Source organism: Eriocheir sinensis, chromosome 31, assembly GCF_024679095.1.
Source record: "Eriocheir sinensis breed Jianghai 21 chromosome 31, ASM2467909v1, whole genome shotgun sequence".
Taxonomy (NCBI): domain Eukaryota; kingdom Metazoa; phylum Arthropoda; class Malacostraca; order Decapoda; family Varunidae; genus Eriocheir; species Eriocheir sinensis.
This window is the reverse complement of record NC_066539.1, coordinates 8456241-8478740: the sequence shown is the minus strand read 5'-3', so window position 1 is coordinate 8478740 and position 22500 is coordinate 8456241. Positions and strand designations below refer to the sequence as shown.

The following is a 22500-nucleotide window of genomic DNA, read 5'->3' as shown; positions in this document are numbered from 1 at the left end:
AACCCAGCCTCTCAGCCTATTGAGTGACCTGACCCGGACAACCACAAAGCCATACTTCCTTCCGAGATCTAAACGTATTTTCTTTGTTTTATAGATTCATAAATGGAAAAATCAAGCCGAGGGAAAAAATAGAAAGACTGAAAGATGGAAATAAGATAATTGAAGATCCTAACAACATGACTGAGCTGCTAAACAAGAGGTTCCAACAAATTTTTACTTAAGCATCCACAAGGACGGCAAGCAAAATATGGAGAACGAGAATTCCCTGTTAGATAATCCAAAAAGAAGTACGTAGCCTACTTATATTAGGCTCGCGTTTGGAGTGCCTCGATATAATAATAAAGGAAGATACCGACTAATAAACATTTGGAGCAAACAAAATATATAGAGGACGGGAAGTAGATCATGGGCTCATTATGAGACGCAAAAGAAGGAGAGGAAGTAAATCACATTAGGCTCGCGTTCCGGAGTGCCTTTTGATACAATGATAATAAAGGAAGATACCAAATAATAAACATTTAGACCAAGTAATATATAAAGAAGGGGATTGTTCTATTAGAGCCACCAAGCGTCTCTAGGGGCGGGAGGAAGTGCTCGGCGATGCTCCTCTCCGCCGCCTCCCTGCCCCGGCGCCGATAGCCAGTGTTGCCAAGCTAGTGTGAAAAGAGCTAGTTCTGCATTTTTATTCAATTTGATGCATGTTCTAGTGCATTTCAGGACAGCAGCACAGATGTCAAGGCCGCACCCAGTAGGCCTACCCAGTCCTCGAGACCTTAGGGATTAGCGAGTGAGGGAAAGGGCGCGGTACATACCCTATATAGCTGTCGCACCCTATATAGCTCCTTACCTTCACGTATATACAATTAACCCAGTCAGGCCCCTATACACCCACATTCAATGCGAAGGATTCTTTAAACCTTCGGAAATGGAGTAAGTGGATAAGAATGAAATCGTGAAGGTGGAAAGCAAAAAAAAAAAAAAAAATACAGGGTTCGCGGAGATGAATGACAGTAAAATCAGGGGAAGAAAAGAACAGAAAACACATTAGTTATAAGTGCATGGTGTGAAGAAGTATAGAAGTGTTGAGGAGGAGGATATATAATAAGAAGCGATACAAAGCGGAACAGGTCAAAAGATTGATTGATTGATTGATAGTTTATTGTTGCAAGTAAAACAACAAAGGAGAAGGGAGGAGCATGCCATCCCAACCCCCAGGCAGTACAGAGTGTGATTATACAACTGAGGATACATGTGTAAGTAGCACCAGGAAACTAAAAAGATACAATATGGTAGGGGACAAGTGCTAAAAAAAAATAAAGGCCTTGATTTAGTCAAGGGAGCAGACATAAGGGACTGTACATATGGACTACAATCTAGAGGCAAATGCAGGATACTCACTAAGCACAGCTGAAAGAACATTGTTGTTAATTAACCAGCCCACCAGCCCAGGCAGGTCCCAGTGGCCCTGTGGGCGGTAGGCACTAGCAGAACAAAAAGAAGAAAAAGAAGAAGCTAGAGAGTGGGAAAGTATGTAAATAAGAGGAAAAGATGAACGAGAGGAGGAGGACCTAATAAGAAGCGATACAAAGCGGGACAGGTCAAAAGAAGAAGAATTAAGAAGTAGAAGCTAGAAGTGTGGGTGTGGGTGGGATTTCTAGCGTATTTCACACTTCAATCTAGCGCTTTTACGCCCGCCACTCTTTGCAACACTGCCGATACCTCAGTCAGGATGGTGGTGACGTGATGAGGGACTTACTCTAGGATATCCGTGACCCGGCAAGATGACCTCCATAAAGAAGATCCCTAACGTGTTGGGGACGCGGAGGAGCAACACGCTGGACCAGGAGAGGGACCAGTTTGAGAAATCACAGGTAATTATGGCGTGGGGTGGGCGGCGGCGGGGCCCTCAGCTCCTTCTTTTTCTTCTTTTGACCTGTAAAACGCTTTGTATCGCTTCTTAGGTCCTCCTGCTCCTCTCGGTCCTCTCTTCTTTGTCCAAATATCACACTCAACTCACTCCAGTGGTTGACAGTCTTATTCTGATGTCCTGCACTAATTATTTCCGTCGGAAGTCGTAATTAGTTTACTTTCAGGGGCGGGCAACGTCTTCCAGGGCAGGACCAATGTAATGCCAGAAGTTTAAGCCAGTAGCAGCAGGGATCATGTTTCTTAATGGTCCCTCTAAGCGAGAAAAATGAGAAAAAAATCATCCCTCACACAAACCATTTCATAATATATATCAAAGCATTTGTGATCAGTTTTTTCATCATCTATTTTGGGGGGGGGTTTATATCATGGCACAAATTTGGCCCGTCACTGCTACACGGTAAAGCCACAAATTTGGCCCATCGCTGCCACCGGATTAAGTATGGAATGTACATACGATCACAAAAGCAGGATTCTAACTAATTTGTGTCTTCCTCTGACCGTTACACACTTAATTACTTACAATCCTACTTTTGTGATCCTGTGTACATTCCATACTTAACCTTCTGGCATTACACCAGGTGAGACTTTCAGGAGCAGGCTGTGGGGCGGAGGGAGGAACGAGAACCCCAACGTAAATAGAAGGAAAAAGTGAAAAACATAGATCAGTGAGACAGTTGGTGCTGCTTGTCATAGGAATGAGGTTTCATCTGGTTAGAATGAAATAATGAGGGGAGGTTGAAGAGAGGTAAAGTCCCCCCCCTCCCCCTAAATGGTTAGGTTACATTGTATATATTGTTTGGTACAATCAATTATGATCAGTGCTTGCAACTTTGCCACTACACTTTAGGCTAGTGTAGCAGCAGTGAGCTGCATTTTTTGGCTGCTTTTAGCTAGCTTGACAGCTGCACCACTGCCCCTCAGCCCTCCTGTATTATTACTAAGGTTGCTATCCTCAACAGCAATAGGTTAATTTCAGTGAGGTTGTACGTGGGGTTCTTTTAGGTTATCAAAACCTGCATGAGAGGGCACAGGTTTGTGGCCTGTTATCTTTGCTGTCGTTGGCAGCTATAGGACCCCACACCACAGCCGCTGCCCTGACTGACTCCTACCCATCAGCGACGTTGACATGGTTATATTAGGTTATGTTAGCTATGTTAGTTTCTAACAGTGTGCATGTTCATATTATCGTTAAAAGGCTTATATTTTTGTCCTTTAACTGTAATATGAAGGACTATTTGATATTTTGAGGTGGCAAAGCTAAACTACACATTTACCATGCTAAATACCAACAGTATATCTGAATCGACTCTGGCTACTTGCCATTTCCATCCTTGCTTCCCGCTTGCAGGTGTCTTCTCAGCTCGGGTTAGTATTTCAGATATGATATCCAAGGTAGGTACCACAACCATAAGAGAAATATGTTCTACTCAAGAGTGCTGAACAAATGGAATAAACTCCCAGAAGAGGTTATCAACTGCCACATTAGCTCCTAAAAAAAAAATTGGCATGTTAGAAACATCTGAAAAGAAGCACCCCTTTATGAGCACTAGCTCCCTTGCTTTTTAAATTATCACTAAGTAAGGTTACTATTTTATTGATGATAGGTTACTATGATACTATCCATTGCAGTCGTGGGGTTCTGCTAATGAAAACAGCGACAGTGTGTAGTTTCATTTTGCAAATAATAAAGCAAGGTGAGCAATGCTCACCTTGCATATAAAATTGTTTAAATTATTGAAATGAAATAGTGTTGTACTTTGTCTCACAAGGCAAAGCAAAAGAGAGCCATTGCATTTCCATCTTCACACTGGGGGACTGGATGCAGTGCTGCCCTCTGCCAAAATTCAACTCAGAAAGTCCCTCATTGTCCATTATTTTGAGGGAGTTTTACTCATATGCTTTATGTCCTTCATCCTACAGGAACTAAGCTTTAAGAAGGCAGTGAGTGATGAGGAGATGCCGGTGAAGATGAAACATGTACGCAGCCTCATTATTGGCACGTACACAGACAAGAACGCAGACCTCTTTTGGCGGAATGTTGCTGCCTGTCCACCCATTAACACTGATGTTACAGCCTGGAAGTTCTGCCATTGCCTACATGTGCTATTTCGTGATGGCCACCCAAATACGCTGCGGGACTCGCACCACCACATCAGCCGTATTAAGGACACAGGGCAGCATTTTGTAAGTCACCGTCTGGAGAGAGAAAGATGAAACTTTTCTTTCATTTCATAGCTGCCTTGCAGCAGTTAACCCCTAAAGGATGGGCTAGAAGTCAATTTTCTGCTCGCAGAGCATGCGTCATGTTGATGAAATTTGGTGAAATAGGTGTTCTGCAGCAATGCCCTGTGTGACAATTTCAGACAAAAACATGATAGTTCATAGTGCTTTCACAATGCCAATCTTTCATTTGCATGATGAAAGAAACTAGAAGTCCCTTGGTTGCAGTGTGGCAGAGATATGATGTTGGGAAATACAACTCTTGTCTGGAAAGTGGATGATGGGAATTCCTGCACCCTTTCTTTCTCTGCCCGAGTGGGAATTCCCGTCTGCCATCCTTTAGGGGTTAAAGGACCTCAGTTTCCTTAGGACAGGGTACAATATCTTTTTGTTACATTACATTGTTACTTTCAGTGTTTTGTGTAAAAACTATGGTTTGATATTTTGAATTAAGTTGAATGGGAAAGCTATAGATAGCTATAGTTTTCTAAAGTAATGTAAACTAAAGTAAAAAATGTACAAAAGGATTGACTCCCATGAGAACTTCTCAATCAAAACATCTCCCTTCCCTATCCCACCCTCAGCGGCACCTGGCCCATGGGTATGGGCGACTCATTAAGAGGTACTGTGAGCTGTTGATTGCCAAGCTCCACTTCCACCAGCACTACCCTCGCTTCCCTGGCACCATGTCTGTCACCCCTGAGGAGCTGGAGGCATTGGCTGAAAATGACGCCAATAATTAGTAAGAGACTAACTTTTAAAGTGGCACAGTTCTCAGTGATACTGCTATTCCTGAGTTTTGTTTTCAAATTTTTATGTTCTACTTGAATATTAATGAATTGATATGCAACAGATCATTCATAAGTAAGGCATAACATTGTTTCAGCCATAGTACACATTTTGTTCCCTTTCCATGAATTGTGTTTACTATTTTCAGCTTTGAGTTGGGTGTTGAGATGCTGGAGTACCTTGAGTGTATCCTCAACCTGTATGAAGCAGGTTAGTCTTGGTTTTTTCCAAGTATTTGCATATTCTTTTGTTACTTATGCTGTACCTCCTAGATTTAGGCACAATAGGAGCTGCTTGGTTTCTTACCCACACTACTAGGGTGGTTCTGGATAGTGATATACAGTCCTTGGCCAAAGAGGAGAGATTCATCTTTAGATGGTATTGTAATGTTCCAAGTTGTGATAACGTTTAGACAGGTTGCATCATGCTTTTGGTTGTGGCTTCACAATAGTGACTCAAAAATTGTTACTTTCATCTTTAACCTGGCTACAAATTAATAGTGGTGATGCTGTGAACTTCATAGCTTGTCTTGTGTGCTAAAGTATGTTCTCTGCCATCTTGCAGTGTTTGCGTCAATGGATCCGTCTCGTGCCAACTCCATGACTCGGTCGGGACAGTGTCGCCTGGCTCCTCTTATTCCCTGTATTCAGGATTCATCTTGCCTCTATGACTGCATTGTCAGGATACTCTTCCAGCTTCATAAAGGTATGTAGATAATTAGCATGTATTACCATGCACTGGCAGTTTACTCAAATTTAGGAAACTAAGTTGCTGCCTACATTTTATGCATGACTCTCTTAGTCCTCCTCTTGATGTAATAAATAATATTATGCTTTCCAAGAATGTTAGAATCCACACTATATATTTTTTTGTCCTTCCCTTCTGCATGTTAGATACCATGTGATGAATAGCAGATTAATTAGGAAAACTTTTTTTTTTTCTCTCATTTAGTATTTGTATGCATCTTACCACTTGCAGTAACATGAGAGTTATGATATGTAAATTTTTCCTCTTCTGTACCTATTTTGACACCTAGCCAGTTACTGTGACAGCTTCATATTGCTAGAGACATGGCTTAGGAGTCAGCATTGCATAGCTACTCCCATGTACCACAATTAATGCTTCAACTCACTCTGTCCCATGAGCGCCTTCAGCACTTGCAGCCAATCCTCTGTTCTGTTCTTCCTTTACCAAGCAGCCTCTCCATCCTCTGCCAGTCCTTCCCTTCACCCTCACAACCCCTGAGTTCTTATTACTTTTACAACTTAATTCACATAGCCCATAGTGGGATACTTCGTTATTTTTTTTTTTTTCTACAAGAGTGAATTCTCATCAAGATATTTATCCAGAAAATCAATACTATGATGTACTGTGGTAAAATACAGGTAAATAAAAAAAATTCTCTTACCTCACCTTTGCTAATGTAAAGTGTTAACCATCAGGGATCCTTAGAGCAAAGCAAAGTTTTCCTTTTTATATGGACATGTCTATAATGATTCTTGAGACATAAGGATTTTGAATATAAGTATAAATATTTTTGACATTATTGAAAATGAAGATTATGACGTTGAAGGACTGCTACTCGTGCCCTTTTTTCTGCCCAAAATCAAGAAAGTAGTAGATTTTTATGCTTGCTACTCAACATCCACCTGGTATACTTGAAAAGATACCCAATAATGGTAATATCTAACTAAGCATCACCACCATTTTTATCATCAAAGTGCTTTCTGATGCAGATGCTAGCATGCTCAGCTCACAACTGAGAGATCCCATCTCCAAACCACAGGGGTAATGGAGATGGATGGGCTTTTTACTCAAGTGCCCCAGTCTGCCCAGCTGGGTACTGGGTGTCAGACAGGGTTGTGTTCCACCTTCCTGGGCGATTGTCTGCTACTTGACAAGGCCAAGGGTTGAAATCCAAGACCCACAAAGGAAGACCACAATGGAAATAAGTCTTCACAAATACTTTCATTTGCTGTCCTCAGAAAATGAATTAAAAAAACTCCGAGCAGATTGGGGTATTTATTCATGATATCTCTTATTTGTTACCCTCTGCAAATAAACAAATCAAAAAAAAAATCTTCACTGAGCTGATGGAAGTATTTGTTCATATCTCTAACAGGTATTTTCCTTTTTTTTATTTAACCTATGACCTGTCAGATTGCTTAACTAATATGGTACTTTAACATGGACTGCTGTTTCTCACATATTGCTTCAAGCATGAATCTAAAAGCAGTGTGCTGTTAACTGGATTGTCTTTTCAGTTCCCACCAAAAGTAATCCAACTCTATCATGTAAGTGTTCTCCAGAAAGTCAGCAATGTGTGTCATGGGAAGCTGTTGGTTATTGATTATGTTATTGGTGCAACACCTCTATGATCTTGTTTTACCTATTGGGATGATGGTCCTCTGGCACCTCTCTTTACTTATTTCTACTACTTATTATTTGTCAGCTTATCTTATTTTTTAACTTTTCCATTTCTTCATCTTCTTTCTCTTATTCCTTTTCTTCTTTTTTTCTCCTGTCTTTCATCACAACTTTCCTGCAAAGCTTCTTGTGCATGAGCTTTAGCTTCAAGTTTGATCCACTTTGAACCATACTGCTGCAAGGTTTTGATGATGTCCAATACCAATTCAAATTTTTATCGGGCAAAGTACATATTACTCTGCCACAGCATTATTTTTCCTCCAAATTGATTGATTGAAAATTGATGATTATCACCATTGTGATGATATTTTGCTATTGGTTATAATTTTCCTGTTAAGATGAGCTGTGTCTAATGAGGTTAAACTATTTTCAGGGCTTGATTAACTTGTGGATCAGGTATGATATGTAGCCTTAGGCCATTGTCATAGGTCAGATTTATCACAATGAGTGTGGCTTTTAAGAAATATTTATAAATACATTATGAGATTCACTAGACCTGCTACGTCATCTTGTCCTTGGACCATATAAATGACATAAATTACAGGATAATCAGTCTTCAGTTTTAATGCCATTCTAAGAGAAAGGATTCACAGAAATGCAGCTGAACCATAGGCTTGTGGCTTGACATTGATGTAAGAAGCCATCTTTTTTGTCTCTTTCAAGGCTTTGGAAAATAAAAGACATCTCATATTATTTCATCACAATTTGTGTTAGTGGGCTTTTTTTTTTTTTTTTTTTTTTTTTTTTTATTTTTTTTTTTTTTTACATCTTGTTTTTGGTGCCCTTGAGTTGCTCTTACTGCTGTAAAAAAAATGTGAAGCCTAACAACATTTCTTTTTCAGGAGCTCAATTTTTCTCTACAGTTTTTCTAAGTACATATTCGAACCTCACTCTTTAGGCTTTCCTGCTTCTCATTAAAGCCCTTGTATTGTGTGTTCTTCAACTTTTAATCCAGCCCAGAGTGTATACACATTGTGATAATGTAACCTCTTTTAATAATCATCAGATTTTAAATGTATCATGCACTCCCCTTCCAACATCAGCCCTGCCAACGGACATGTTATCTGGGCATCGAACAAGGTTTTACAAACAGTTTGAGATCCTGAAGCAGTTCTACAACAACACCAGGAATCTACAGTACTTCAAGGGCCTCATCCAAGTCCCAGCTTTACCAGAGGTAGGAAATAAGATGAAGCAAAAGCAGCATTCCCTATGATATGATATTATTGTTGACAATTATGTTGCCAGTTCATAGGGACACCTCCATGTACAAGGTTTAAGGCATCTCAGTCTTGCCCCTTCTCTTATTTGCTGGGGTATATGCACACTCACACATATACTTCACAGTATCTATCTTACCCATCATTCACACTGTCCTTGCTCATTTTATGTCCACATTCTTGGGGAGATTAGTATTAGACACCCTTCCATCCCTCTTCCCTTTTTAGTTCCTGTTACACTACTTTCTTTCTATGAGTAATCCATTCACCAGGATCCACCAAACTTCCTAGTAGAGGCTGAGTTAAGGAGCCATGAAACCCCAGTGGTGGTAGTGGAGGAGCAGCCTGACATGGCCGACACTTCTGACACGCTACTTATAGACACCTCGGAGCCCGAGCCCCCGCCCATCCCACCTCACCCCAACCTTAATGAGTCACACAATGGGTAAGCAAGTAAAAATTGATATTATAGGAGTGGAATTTTGGTGCAAAGTTTGATCATTTAAATTATAATATCTGTTTTCCAATGCTGATTTCTTGTTGCTTTTTCCTCTCAGTTTTCCAGACCTTAATATTTTTGGTTATATACCGTATTTGACGGCTTTTAAGACGCCCTCCCCCCCATTTTGGCAGGCATTTGAAAAAAAATGTATAATAGGATTTGAACCACAAGTGTCAGGTGAAGATTTTTCACCGGACATTCGTAGCCCTCCCCACTATCAGGTCATTATTAAAGTTTCACATGCATTCAGATCCTTATCAAATCCCATTACTTTACATTTAAAAACCCTAATATTTGCTGGGACCCAGAATTGGTCCTTCTTATAGACTCAAGGGTACTGCTTTGAGATGTAAACAAACATGGCGACATTCAGAGGGGTAGCGGGTATAAAGTTTGTGCATCATATTTCTTTATAATTATTCTGCATCATAATTCTAGTTGTTGTAATATTCTAGTACATTTTTAAAACATAAGGAAGTGTGAAAATTCAAACTTGAATGAGCTTCAATGTTTGTTGAACATGTATGTAAAGTAAGAATGTTAAAAGATAAGCACAAAATGGAGAAACAGGCACTTGTAAATATCCAACAGTAACCTATCTTCTCAATATCTCGTCAATATTATCCATATATTGTTTGTGTTTAGCAATCAAACAAAGTTAAACAATTTTATAAAGAAGGTCTGTCTTGCCTCAATGATCCCTGTCTACTAAGGAAACATAGTGTGTCCTGCGTGTGTTGTCAGGTTTGGTGTACAACCATCCACTAGTTTGTTTAGGCACAAGCATTAAGTCACTTAACTTTCTTCCTGACTGGTGTCATTTTATATGAAATAGTGGTAAGTACTACTGTTATACACTGTTACTTTAGAAAAGAATTGCCGTTTTTGCTGTAAAAGCGATCGCCACCTTGTTTACGTTTGCAGAGAGGTTTGCATTTTAATTTAAGTGCCATTGCTGTACTAAAACTTCCCTAGCCAGTGACCTTAAGCTGAGCCTTGACCTTATAAGAAGCAGAGTGATTTTCAGTGACTTTTTTTTGGGGAAAAAATGCGTCTTATAAGCCGTCAAATACAGCATTTTCTACTTTTTCCCTTTATTCTCTTTTCTCAGTGCCTTGTGTGTGTCAAGGTTACAGATTTTGTAACCCTTAGTAATTGTACTCTTCCTGCACTGTTTCATTATAATAATAATCATTATCATCAGCCATCACTAGTCCTCTACAGGACAAGGGACAGGGTTGGTGATTTTTTTGATTTTTTTTAAAAAATCAAAAAAATCAAAAAATCATTGATTTTTTTGATTTATTTGATTTATTTGATTTTTATTAAAAATATATATATATATATATATATATATATATATATATATATATATATATATATATATATATATATATATATATATATATATATATATATATATATATATATATATATATATATATATATATATATATATATATATATATATATATATATATATATAAATCTGAGTGATTTACTTTAAGTTTGAGTTTAGGTTTGTGAGTGTGGAGTGCATAGGAGTACATACGAAGTTCAATACTTGTTTGTATACTTTTTAGTAAAAAATCAAAAAATTAAAAATCATGAGACAAGGGACCAGTGTATTCTACCCCCCACCCCTCAGCTGCCTGCTGTCAGTCTACTCCATCTTACTGTAGTAGAGGTTTTAATTTTACCTCCATCTGGTTCTCTCTGCAATTCCTGGGTTGCCACTCTGTTATTTAGGTTCCATCTGTTAACAGTTCCACCTCTGATTTGACATGTCGAAGTCCATTTCTTATTCTTAATCTGTCATTAAAATATCTTTAACCTGTGTATAGACCTTAATCTATGATGCTTGCTTCCTGTCTCTGTGTTGTACTCAGCATTTTCTCTACATTCCAATTTGCACACGTCTTACCTACTACTATTTTGGGGGAGTTTAGGAGAAATTGTATCACCTTGCCTTGGAATTTTCTAATTTTTCTTGTGGAGCTTAATAGATTTTAATGGTTGCTGTGCTATTTCTACTTCTTTTCCTCTGTCATTTGCTATCATAAATTATATGGATTGTGTATGCTCTGGAGCAATAGAGTAGTTTGCAAAACTTTTACATGAGTCAGGATTCTGGTCTTCCTTGAATCTTGACTCCCTCTTATTTTGTTGACTTGGTGTTCCCTCCCTCAGGTCCTTGGTGGAGGTGGTGGCAGAGCGGGAGTCCTTGATAGAAGCCCTTCACAGAGAACTGGAGGCCATGAGGACAGAGGTGCAACAGGCTCGTTCTCAGGCCTCTCACACTGAAGACCAGCTACGCCTCCGTATCAATGACCTCGAGTCAACAATAGCAGAGTTGGTGAGTGTACTTGTTACTTCAGCTACACTGCTTGCATTTCATTATTGGAAGGTGCTCAAAAGTCTGATGGCTCTTTTGACTTTTGGCTAATCTGTAGGAACCTTTGAAAACTAAGCTCAGAATTAAAAGGACATTTTAATTCCATCTTTTACATACTGTCTAACCTTAACATACTGTGGTAATGGGAATAATGGAGAACATTGGCAGACACTTTCAAGAACATTCCATTTTCTTGAATATGCATAAAACCATTGAAATGACTGACATCAGCATCAAATACAACTAAAGTTCTTAATGACTGCAAATTTTCATAAGAATATCTGCATAAATATGGCCTCTAGGACATATGCCAGTAAAACTAGAAAATTCAAGTAATATGTAAGATTTTAGTAAAGAAAAGAAAATTGTGAGAGTGATGGCGACTTCACAGTTTCTCCCCATGAAACCCTCAAAAGTTAGCTAAATGGTAATACCTAAGCAAAGCCTTTGTTGATTAGTATCTTCGTGCTGGTCGGTGGAATAAGTGGTAAAGGGCTGGGGTTACTGAAACAGCAAGCTTCTAATGGCTCCAGATTAATTTTGAGGGTCATCTTATACAGAGAATACAGAATATACAGCTAACTCCATGATTTGAATGGCAATTTTAGGTGTTCTCTTATGTGCCATTCACCTTTTATGCCAGCAAATACAGTAACTGTACATGCATCTTGCAGGATAGTGAACTCTTGGCAGAGAGACAGAGCAAGGAGTCCATCATGGCTCAGGTGGAGGCAGCAGCAGCCAGTGCCGAGGCTGTCAACCTTTTGGCTCAAGAAGAGATACGCAGACAGTCAGCTGAGGAAAAGTTTGTCAAGATGAAAGATGTCTATCAAAAACTTCGTGATGAGCACATTGGCTTGATCCGTGGGGTAAGTGTATGCCATGTTAAAAATGTTAAAAATATGAAAAAAATAAGTGACTTATTTAACCAAAAGCAAAAATTATGCAACTGGTAAAGACAAAGAGACTGATGTGACTTTGAGAACAAAGGTGATAATTGTTGATCATACTGAGAAGAAGTAATAAAAAATCTTATAATGGCTCAAATGATGGATCATTGTATGATTTAAGATGAAAAGTTACTGTCACAAGGAATAGGGAATGAGTTGATTGGGTTTTTTCACAGGATTATCCATTAAGACGTATAGTACTATCAAGCCTGATTAGGCTCTACCATAAGTGAACACTCTTCTAGAATACTAGTTTGGATTACACGCAATACATTTGATATCTGGTCTGGGTTGCCAGTTGTCCATTAACCCATTGTATGGCAGCATTGGAGTAAATGTGTAGTTTGTTTCCTCTGGCTGTAGCCTGACAGTATCATTAGACCCACAACCTTTGGCCTTTCATTGGCATCGACCGCCGCGTGCTCGCTCTCCAAAGGACAAGGAAGGCCTAGAAAGAAGTTACGCCCAGATAGCAGACTGGACACCAGCTAACTCATTTAGTGCTCTAGATGAATATTTTACAGAATCTGCTTCATTGATGCTTATTTATCATATTTCTCCTTCATCTATGCCCATTTATTGGATATTATACACTTATCTGGTGTTTTTAATATATAATATTTTCCCTGGTAGTAGCAGAATATATATATATATATATATATATATATATATATATATATATATATATATATATATATATATATATATATATATATATATACACAGTCGTCCCTCAAATAGTACGGTTTCGATTTTATACAGATTGTCATGGAAGAATTTTTTTAGGATTTTTAAATTTCCCGCTCGTTGTACCAAGTAGCCATGGCGTGAATTCATATTTAGGAGTAGTTACATTTTGGGATGAGTTACATTGCAGTAGGGAGAGCATACCACGTGAGTGAGAGCAGTGTTCACTGTATCTATCATGGTACAGTAACTGCCAGTGCTGCAAGAGTGGAGATAAAGGCCATCCTTTTCTCTTTGTTCATAAATTATAACCTATTATAAACACATAAATAGGCATTTTCTTACCTTAAGCAAGAAACTGGTGGGCAGGAGTGGGCACTCCTACGTAATTCGGGGGTCCCGCCTGGCTCAGCTTCTACTAGCCGGCCAAAGTTGCCAGTTATACATTTTCTGCTGTACAGTGCTCGCCATAAACATTGTCGCACCCCTCTCCCACGCTGCGCCAGGTAATATAAACATGTACTGCATCCAGAGAAATTTATTGAACTTACAACTAATACTTTGTTGGCTTTCCTTGACGACTCCTGCACTCTTCCAAACGGGCTGGAAGGCTGTCTGCAAGCACCATGAGATGCTGGGGAGCGAGCGTGTTCCAAAGGTGGTGAAGTGCAGCTTGGAGTTTGGCCACGGTTGAACAGTCATGGCTGCGTAACTTCCGTTTTATTATCGCCCACAAATTTTCAATTGGGTTCAAATCCGGGGAATTAGCAGGCCAGTTTCGAAGAATGGCACACAGCAGTCCCTGAGCCACTGCTTCGCTGACTTAGCAGTATGGCATGGTGCACCATCCTGCATGAAGGTGGAGGCCTGACACATCTCGAAAGACCCCGGTAGATGGTCACACAGAAGCTCGAGGTAGTTCCCCTGATTCATTGTGGTGTTCTTGGGTAACACCACGAGGCTCCCCACCCCGTGGTAGGAAAAGCATCCCCACATCATCAATGAATCAGAGAATCTGACGGCAGGAGCGGTGTAGCAGGGGTCGAGCGGGTCGCAGCCTGGGCGCCGGTACACGCGACCTTGACTGCTGGCTGTCACTGTGAATCTTGATTCGTCGCTCCACAGCACGCCACGCCACTGCTCGATGGTCCAGTCTTTCATCCTGTCACAAAATGCAAGCCTCTTCTCTTGCTGGGCTACAGTAACCACAGGCTTGGGCCGCGCTGCATAGCTCAGGTACTGGAGGTCGTCGTGGATGCGGCGCGATAATGTCCTCACAGACACATTACTCAGCAATCCCAAGTTGTCTTCCCTGATTTTCCTGGCCGATACTCGTGGATTGCGTTCGACTTCACGGTGTACCACTCTCAGGGTTCGCAGGGAAGTTTTGCGAGTATTTCCTGGTGGTTTCTTCTTGGCGGTTTCTTCTTGCCACCGAGTTCACCCATACTCTTCACATATCTTTGAACCTGGCAGACACTGACGCCCATCTGGTCAGAGATAGCCCGTGTGGAGTGTCCAGCCTTGTGGAGAGCTGAGATGGCTGCGATGTCATCCCGTGACAAGATCTGGTACCGCACCATTGTCCAGGAAAACAGCTAAACAGCAGAGTAACTGCAAGCCAGTCTGGGGGGGTGGCGCGGGAAGCCAGCAAAAAAGCGGACCCCAGTCAGAGTGATTGACAGGTGCTTGTCACTTCTTCCCACCGTTGCAAGCTGCCCAACACCCAGGCTGAGATGCCAGATGTGTAATAATTCAATTTAAAGCACCCGATGCCCGCCAAGGAAAGCGCGCGCGTTTTGATCTTTCAAACGGACACCGTGGTCTCCAGCGACAGTGTTTATGACGAGCACTGTAGTGTTACCACGCTGGACAAGTGAGCCATTCTGGCAGCTCTCCCTTCCACATTGTCAGCAAGCGAGCGATGTCATACACTCACACTCTCTCTTACTCTTTACCACAGTTTCTATTGCTCTCTAAATCATACTTGAAATAAGATACGAAACGGTAATTGTGGAGATTGACTCCGCGCCTCCAAGATACGACATTACCCCTCCATATTATATAGTTAAGGGATGCAAATTTAAACTACTCCAACCTAAATAGCATGACCTAAAACGGGGGGCTTCACCCCCCTCGACCCCCTCAGTGTGGTAACACTGCACTGTGACTGTAGCAGAAAATGCATAATTGGCAACTTGGGCCCGTGGGAAACAGCTGAGCCAGGCGGGACCCGAGTTCCGTAGGAGTGCCTAGTAGTGTTTCTAGGGGGGCACTAATTTTGTACGGATTTTCAAATAGTATGGGGGTCCTGGGTCCCTAACCCCTGTACTATTTGAGGGACGACTGTATATGCACACACACACACACACTTTTTATAGGAAATAATTCAACTTTGACACTCCACTACACCATTTTTGTGAAGTATCAACAAAACAAATATGTTTTCTAGTGTAGAGTTATTTTATGTTCAATAATCTTGTAATATCAAAAATACTTAAGAGCCTTTTGATGAATGACACCATCTCCATCAACCCACCCAACCCCATAAGGGAATATAAAAGGACATCAAACAAAAAAGAAGATGACTTGGGAGCATTTTGAAGATTTAGCCCTAATTGTGGATTGGGAGACAGTTTCAGTTTTGGAATTGTTCAAACTATTTATTGATCTTGAGAAAACTTGTAACAGAAGTCAGAAAAAGACATTTACTCAAGATTCTCAATTAGAAGAATAAGGGATGTGATAACCAGGCTATTAAAGTTGGTTTTGTATGTAATCTGAGTTTACAGTTAAGATTTTATTTCTTTTTGCAGAAAGCCGAGATGGACAAGCAACTCTGTATGGAGAAAGAAGCACACCAAGCTACAAAGCAGGAAAAGGAAGTATCTGCTGCTGCTCTTGCCAAATTGCAAGCTCAGATGGCCCTCGAATCCCAGGCTCACCACTCTGTCACTGAAGCAGCAAAGCAAGTAAGCATTCAGAACATTGCTCCAAGTAACATTTACAGAAAGTCAGAAAGTATAACAAAGTTTTATTAGACTCATGATGCAGAATTTGTTGCCTCCAGTCTTAAGTCTTAAAGATAACTTTTCTAAGACTTGAAACTAACTTATATATATAAATAAATAAATATATATATATATATATATATATATACAGTAGAGCCCCACTTAGCGCGAACCGCAATTAGCGCGAGCCACCATCTACCAAGAAAAAAATTAATTAGCGCGAAAGCCTCAGTTAGCACGAGCAGCCACCACGATTGAATTTTGAAAATTGCGCCAAGCCGCCATGATGCGCAGTGGCCTGGGTGGCCTGCCGCCTGCCTCACACCACAACACAGCCCCCCGCCACCACTTTCCACACGGTCCCAGTCTCTCATGCTCTCTAACGTCGTCCTGCCCCCCCTGGCCCCCCTTGGAGGCTGCCCGCCTCGCCTGCCGCCTCCTGCTGGGGGCAGTGCACAGCTCACCGCCTGTGTGGCGCCGCAGCAGCCACTGTTGCACTCCGTATCCCGGCCCAGCCGCCGCCTCCGCTGCCATCCTTGGGGCGTCGCCACGGGCGTGAGCTTTGCCGCGTCGGGCCCATCACTATTACCTGCCGCGGCGGGGCAGATGAGGCAAGGCGTCACTATTGATTGAGTGGCCACCGTCACCGTAACACGCTCGATGATAACGAGTGTGATGTCGACCTGGCTGGGCACGACGCCCACACACGCCCACACCCTGCCCGCCGAACCTTTGCTGGGCCGAACTCTTGTCACACCCACTTGCTGCCGCCGCTAACGTCACCGACACCTTGGGCCGCAAGAGTCACCATGATGACTGCGTATTTTGAGTAATTATCAAACCCAAAAGTCAGACCCACGTGTGCACCAAATAATTTTTTTCGTATTGGTTACTTTATTCAAGTAGCGCGAATTCAGTTAGCGCGACCGTGTTTATCCACCTAAATGGGGCTCTACTATATACATATATATATATATATATATACATATATATATATACATATATATATACATATATATATATATATATATATATATATATATATATACAGTAAAACCACTATAATTTATGTACTATATTAACACATTTAAGATTGATATAAATGAATATGCTTTCTAATACGTATTGCGAAATATGATATAGATCAATGTATTAGACAAAAACATTAAACAAACTCTCAACAACACCATCCCACTTTTACGCCCCAAGGGGGCGCGAGGTGCAATGAACGCAAAAAAAACTACTGGCTCTCACTCCACATCTCTCAGAACAACGACACAACACACTCCCTCTCCACTCCATGCCACATTCCCCTTCCAACATACGGGTTCTTGATAATATGAGTCATCATACTCTGCAACATTCACAATTCAGATCTGCAACGCTCTCAAGTATCAACGTATACTGGTCCAGACAAGAGACACAGACAAACATACAATAAAACATTTACATCACATGTTTTAAGCGTTGCTACTTTGTTTAGCGTGGCGCGTGTTTGGTTTGGTTTCATTGTTTACATCTCATGGGCCAGCAGACCTGCCCACCACAATGCCGACTCAAACTGGGCGGCGTATCAAAATCCATAAATAGTATAAATCATATATTTATATATATATATATATATATATATATATATATATATATATATATATATATATATATATATATATATATATATATATAAATATTATATATATATATATATATATATATATATATATATATATATATATATATATATATATATATATATATATATATATACAATTGTACTTTAACATCCTCAAATTTAACATCCATTGATTTAACGATCTGCAGGGTAGCCTGTATAAAGTTGAAGATTTGAGTATCTGTGGGTTTTCTGAAGCATTTTTGTGGCCACCCAAATTGCTTGTGGCTCACCACACACCACGCCGCTACCCCACGAACCGTCATTCTCCTAATTTATCTTTAATTTCTCTTTATGCACTCAGGAAAAGGAATCCCTTGGCAATCATGTTCTGTCCCTAACCTCAGAGAGGGACCAGCTGACCAGTCAGGTGAAGACACTAGAGGAAAACTTATCTCAACTGAACACCAAGATGGAGATTCAGACACAGCAGGGAGCAGCCAAGGTATAGCAATCCTGTTATTATAGGGGGTCAGCCAGTTGATTTTGAAAATCCTTATTAATGATATTATTTATATGAAAATATTATAGGAGACTGAGGCTACTATATAAATAAGTACTTCAGTCCAAAAATCATCCTACCTCCCTCCACCTTTGCCCCATCCATCCCCTCCACCTCTTTCCAGACTGCATTTTTTAAAACTATCTCTTCCTTCAGCTTTAAATGTACAACCAATTGCTTCACATGCACTAAAGGTCATACTGTGGTCTTGCGTATAACAAAGCAATTCTTTATCAGGTTTAATTTGGTTATATTTTGTTCTTCAAGAAGTCAAAATTTTGGCAAAAAATTTGAAATTTTTTTTTTTTATGTTTTGTCACCAAATTTCAAAATATTGCTGAGGTACATTAAAATACTAAATTTTTGTTTCTTCTGAGTCTTTGTTTCATTGAAATTAATGCATAAATGGCTAAGGAGATACATTTTCAAATGTGAGGAAATGTGTTTTGAGAAATGGCCTGTTAAAATTTTTAATATTTTTCAAAACTGCTTTTCTCAATCTAAAAGGCCAGTTTCTATATATCATTAGATTCATTTTTCTATCCTTGTTTCATATCAAAATAATTACAGTTGGTTTAGTTAGTGTACTGCCCTGCCTTTATATTGAAGTCCTTGGTTTGATTCCTGGCACTCAGCGGTGTATATTTTAGATTCTCATGCTATGCTGTATCATATGTTTAGCAACATCTATTAAAATAGTGTTTCCCTAAAACAGTTGATGGCAGTCCAAGGTGAATGGGAAGCAGGAACACAGCAGTGTGTGCAGGGTGCAGTGGATGGGGCAGTGCTGGTGCTCAGTCACACAGTCTCACACTTCGACCATGAAGCACATACTGACATCAAATGCACTCCAGGTAGGAACACATGAATAATGAAAATGTTTAATGTTTTGCTCAATTTCCTGTTTCTCATAATCTTTCAACCCCTGGCACACCATAAGTTTAGATCAGTTTCATTTTCCATGTTTCCAGATTCAGGATATTGCATACATAGGTTGACAAACATTTGTCTTTACAGTTTTCTCCTAAAATGTTTAAAAATATTTAAATAACTCATTTTCATTTAAGAATATAATAATTTCTCTTTCAGAGTACACACTGAGCTACCAGAGTGTGGTAATAGAATCAGTTGACGGACTTATCAAGGCGTATGAAGGCTATCAAATCAGTTTCTTAGCTGCTCCACGACTCGTCACCAGTATAACTACCTCTGCCCACCATGTGGCTGCTTTCCTTCTCTATGCCAAGGCTACTTCACATGCCAGCCCAAACATTGAGATTGCTGAACGTAAGTATCAATTGTTAGGTTCTCATGAGTTTACTGTGTATAAGAATTTTTTTTTCAGAAGTAGTTTGTGATTTTTCAATGAACTACAATAATATAAAAAATTATTTATCTACTTGTGATTGATTATGGTAGCAGCCTGAGTGAATATAACCATATGCTCTTATTTTCTAGACCTCGTGTGTGCCCTTGAAGAGTTTGCCAAGTTGGTCATAAACACCTACAAGAAGATACATGGAAAAGAAAAACAAGTGGACATGTCATCAGTGAAGAGTCAGTTTGAAAGGTTTGGTCATGCATACATCTGAAGTTTGGAATCAATTTATTGATGCATTTATGTATATATTTATTTGTTTTCATAATGCTTTTCCCCATCATAAATCTGCATTTTTTCAAGTAGTTTCATCCTCTTATTATAATAAGATTATGATCATGAAAACTGTCAGTTATAGTGGAATGGGAAACAGGTGGGAGAGGAGCTAAAGGATCAGAGCTGGGCAACCATTACTTTTAAAGTACTGGCACTATCAATAGCAACACTGGGTGAAAACAGCACTGCCGGTACCAATAGCAGTATTTATCAGTACTGAGCCCCCCTGTGTTTGCACATTTAATTGCTTTATATATATATATATATATATATATATATATATATATATATATATATATATATATATATATATATATATATATATATATATATATATATATATATATATATATATATATATATATATATATATATATATATATATATATATATATATATATATATATATATATACATGCTGTCCAGAAGACCACCTATCAACCCGACTCTAGATTCAAGGATCAAAGATGAGCTCTGGGAGGGCAGCATGAGCCAATGCAAGATTATAAACACATCAGGATCCACCTGGATATATATATATATATATATATATATATATATATATATATATATATATATATATATATATATATATATATATATATATATATATATATATATATATATATATATATATATATACACACACACACACAGTCGTCCCTCAAATAGTACGGTTTCCAATAGTACGGTTTCGGTTTTCTATGGATCGTCATGTAAGAATATTTTTAGGATTTTTTAAATTTCCCACTCGTCGCACCAAGTAGCCATGGCGTGAGTGGCACTACTGTTCTACCAAAACACCTGCTTCAGTGAAAGCACCCCAAAGCATTCGAGAAAGGTGTTCACCTTGCAGAAGAATTCAGATTTCGGAGAAGTTATGTTTTGGGATGTGTTACGTTGTGGTAGGGAGAGCATACCACGTGAATGAGAGCAGTGTTCGCTGTATCTATCATAGTGTAAAAAATTCTTGCTGCAGTAACTGCCAGTGCTCCAAGAGTAAAGATAAAGGCCATCCTTTTACTAAGCCTCGTTGTTGCTTGGCAACGGCGTCTCACTTGCAGCAAAATGGGGTACACTGATCTTCCTGATGCAATGGAAGCACTTATGTGCATAGCTGGGCGTTATCACGATAAGTTATTACAATACTTTATCGCTGATAACAAAATCGGGTTATCGGTCATCCGCTACTTATTCAAATATATATCGGTATCTTCGTTACTTTTGTGACCAAACTAGCGATAATCGCTACTTTTTTCCGCCTAAAAAAAAAAAAAAAAAATGGTCTCCTCCCTACTGCACATGCGTGGCCCGGGCACCCGGTGTTGTATGAAAAAACTTCGGGGTATGAAATATCTTCGGTGAATAGATTTCATACTTAGATCATCAACATTAAAACACTAGGTTATTTTTTTATGTTAGACTCAAAAATCAATATATCAAAGAGAAAAATCATTTAACTTTCCCAAAAAATTGATTATTCACTGCCTCAAATTTGATATTCCATATTCGTTTGTTAGCATGCCATGGTATTGAACGCACCCGGTGTTGCGTTGTTTGGTGTCCCATCGTTAAAAGCTGGCGCTTTTGTTTACAAACACTGGTCTGTCATGAACTGCGATGTTCAGACCAGTAAAGATAGTCCTGTACAGTCTCACAAAGCTTTTTAACACATTAAGAGTAGTTGCTGGAAGGCTGAATCAGACATACAGTACCACCATCCTCGCTGTTTCTAGAACGACACTCTACGTATAAATACAACTCGTACAGAGTGTCATTCTAGAAACAACGAGGATGGTGGTAGTGGTACTGTATGTCTGATTCAGCCTTCCAGCAACTCTTAATTATGGTTAAAAAGCTTTGTGAGACTGTACAGGGCTACGCTTGCTGGTCTGAGCATGCGCAGTTCATGAGAGACCAGTGTTTGTAAAAAAAAGTGCCAGCTTTTGATAGTGGAGACGCCAAATAACACAACACCGGTTCAGGCGTTTCTAGTATTACCGTCCATAGGTACGGGTCAACATGTGGTTTTCAGGTTTTGTAAGTTTTCTAAAATACAGATAATGAAAATTTGAATTCATCTATGTTTTTTTATTTGAAATATCAATACAGTATCGTTTTCGCCTATCAGACTTATCGCTAGCTAGTATTGGAATTGTGGATTTATATCGGGTATCTGTTATCGGTTATCGCCTATATTTGTGTCTCCAGTTAACGAATATCGGTTATCACCGATAAGGTTTTCTATTATCAGTTATCGGTTATCGGGAATAAGGTTTTCTGTTAACGTGCCCACCTATGCTTATGTGTTTGTTTGGGCCTCCATATTTGCTGATGACGTCATCACAGCACAGAGGTGTTCCATCTCTTAAAGCCGGGAGCGGGGCGGACATGCCGAGTTGGCAACACGTGCTGCCACGTCACGTGTTTGAGAGCACTTGAGACGTACTGAGAATCCCAATTCCCTCTCTCAAACACAGCCCAGGAGTGTTTCTAGGGGGGGCACTAATTTCATATGGATTTTCGAATAGTATGGGGGTCCTGA

General features: G+C 39.7%; 1 protein-coding gene across 6 annotated transcripts in view; it reads left to right on the top strand.

Annotated features, from left to right (window-relative positions):
- Positions 1 to 1692: 1692 nt before the first annotated feature.
- LOC127005868 (huntingtin-interacting protein 1-related protein-like) overlaps positions 1693 to 22500 on the top strand; it is a 44109-nt gene continuing 23301 nt past the window's right edge. For 4 of the 6 annotated variants that reach the window (XR_007758959.1, XM_050875174.1, XM_050875176.1 and 1 more), the window contains exons 1-15: positions 1693 to 1871; positions 3850 to 4113; positions 4734 to 4891; positions 5087 to 5148; positions 5503 to 5643; positions 7203 to 7232; positions 8409 to 8542; positions 8858 to 9030; positions 11278 to 11443; positions 12157 to 12351; positions 15936 to 16091; positions 18104 to 18244; positions 19017 to 19155; positions 19391 to 19588; positions 19760 to 19871. Coding sequence is in view for 5 of the 6 variants with exons in the window: in XM_050875174.1 (XP_050731131.1) it covers positions 1782 to 1871; positions 3850 to 4113; positions 4734 to 4891; positions 5087 to 5148; positions 5503 to 5643; positions 7203 to 7232; positions 8409 to 8542; positions 8858 to 9030; positions 11278 to 11443; positions 12157 to 12351; positions 15936 to 16091; positions 18104 to 18244; positions 19017 to 19155; positions 19391 to 19588; positions 19760 to 19871 (2159 nt within the window). In the remaining variant the exon portion in view is untranslated. The remainder of the gene's footprint in view (positions 1872 to 3849; positions 4114 to 4733; positions 4892 to 5086; positions 5149 to 5502; positions 5644 to 7202; positions 7233 to 8408; positions 8543 to 8857; positions 9031 to 11277; positions 11444 to 12156; positions 12352 to 15935; positions 16092 to 18103; positions 18245 to 19016; positions 19156 to 19390; positions 19589 to 19759; positions 19872 to 22500) is intronic. The other 2 variants (XM_050875178.1, XM_050875175.1) reach the window with 1 other exon arrangement.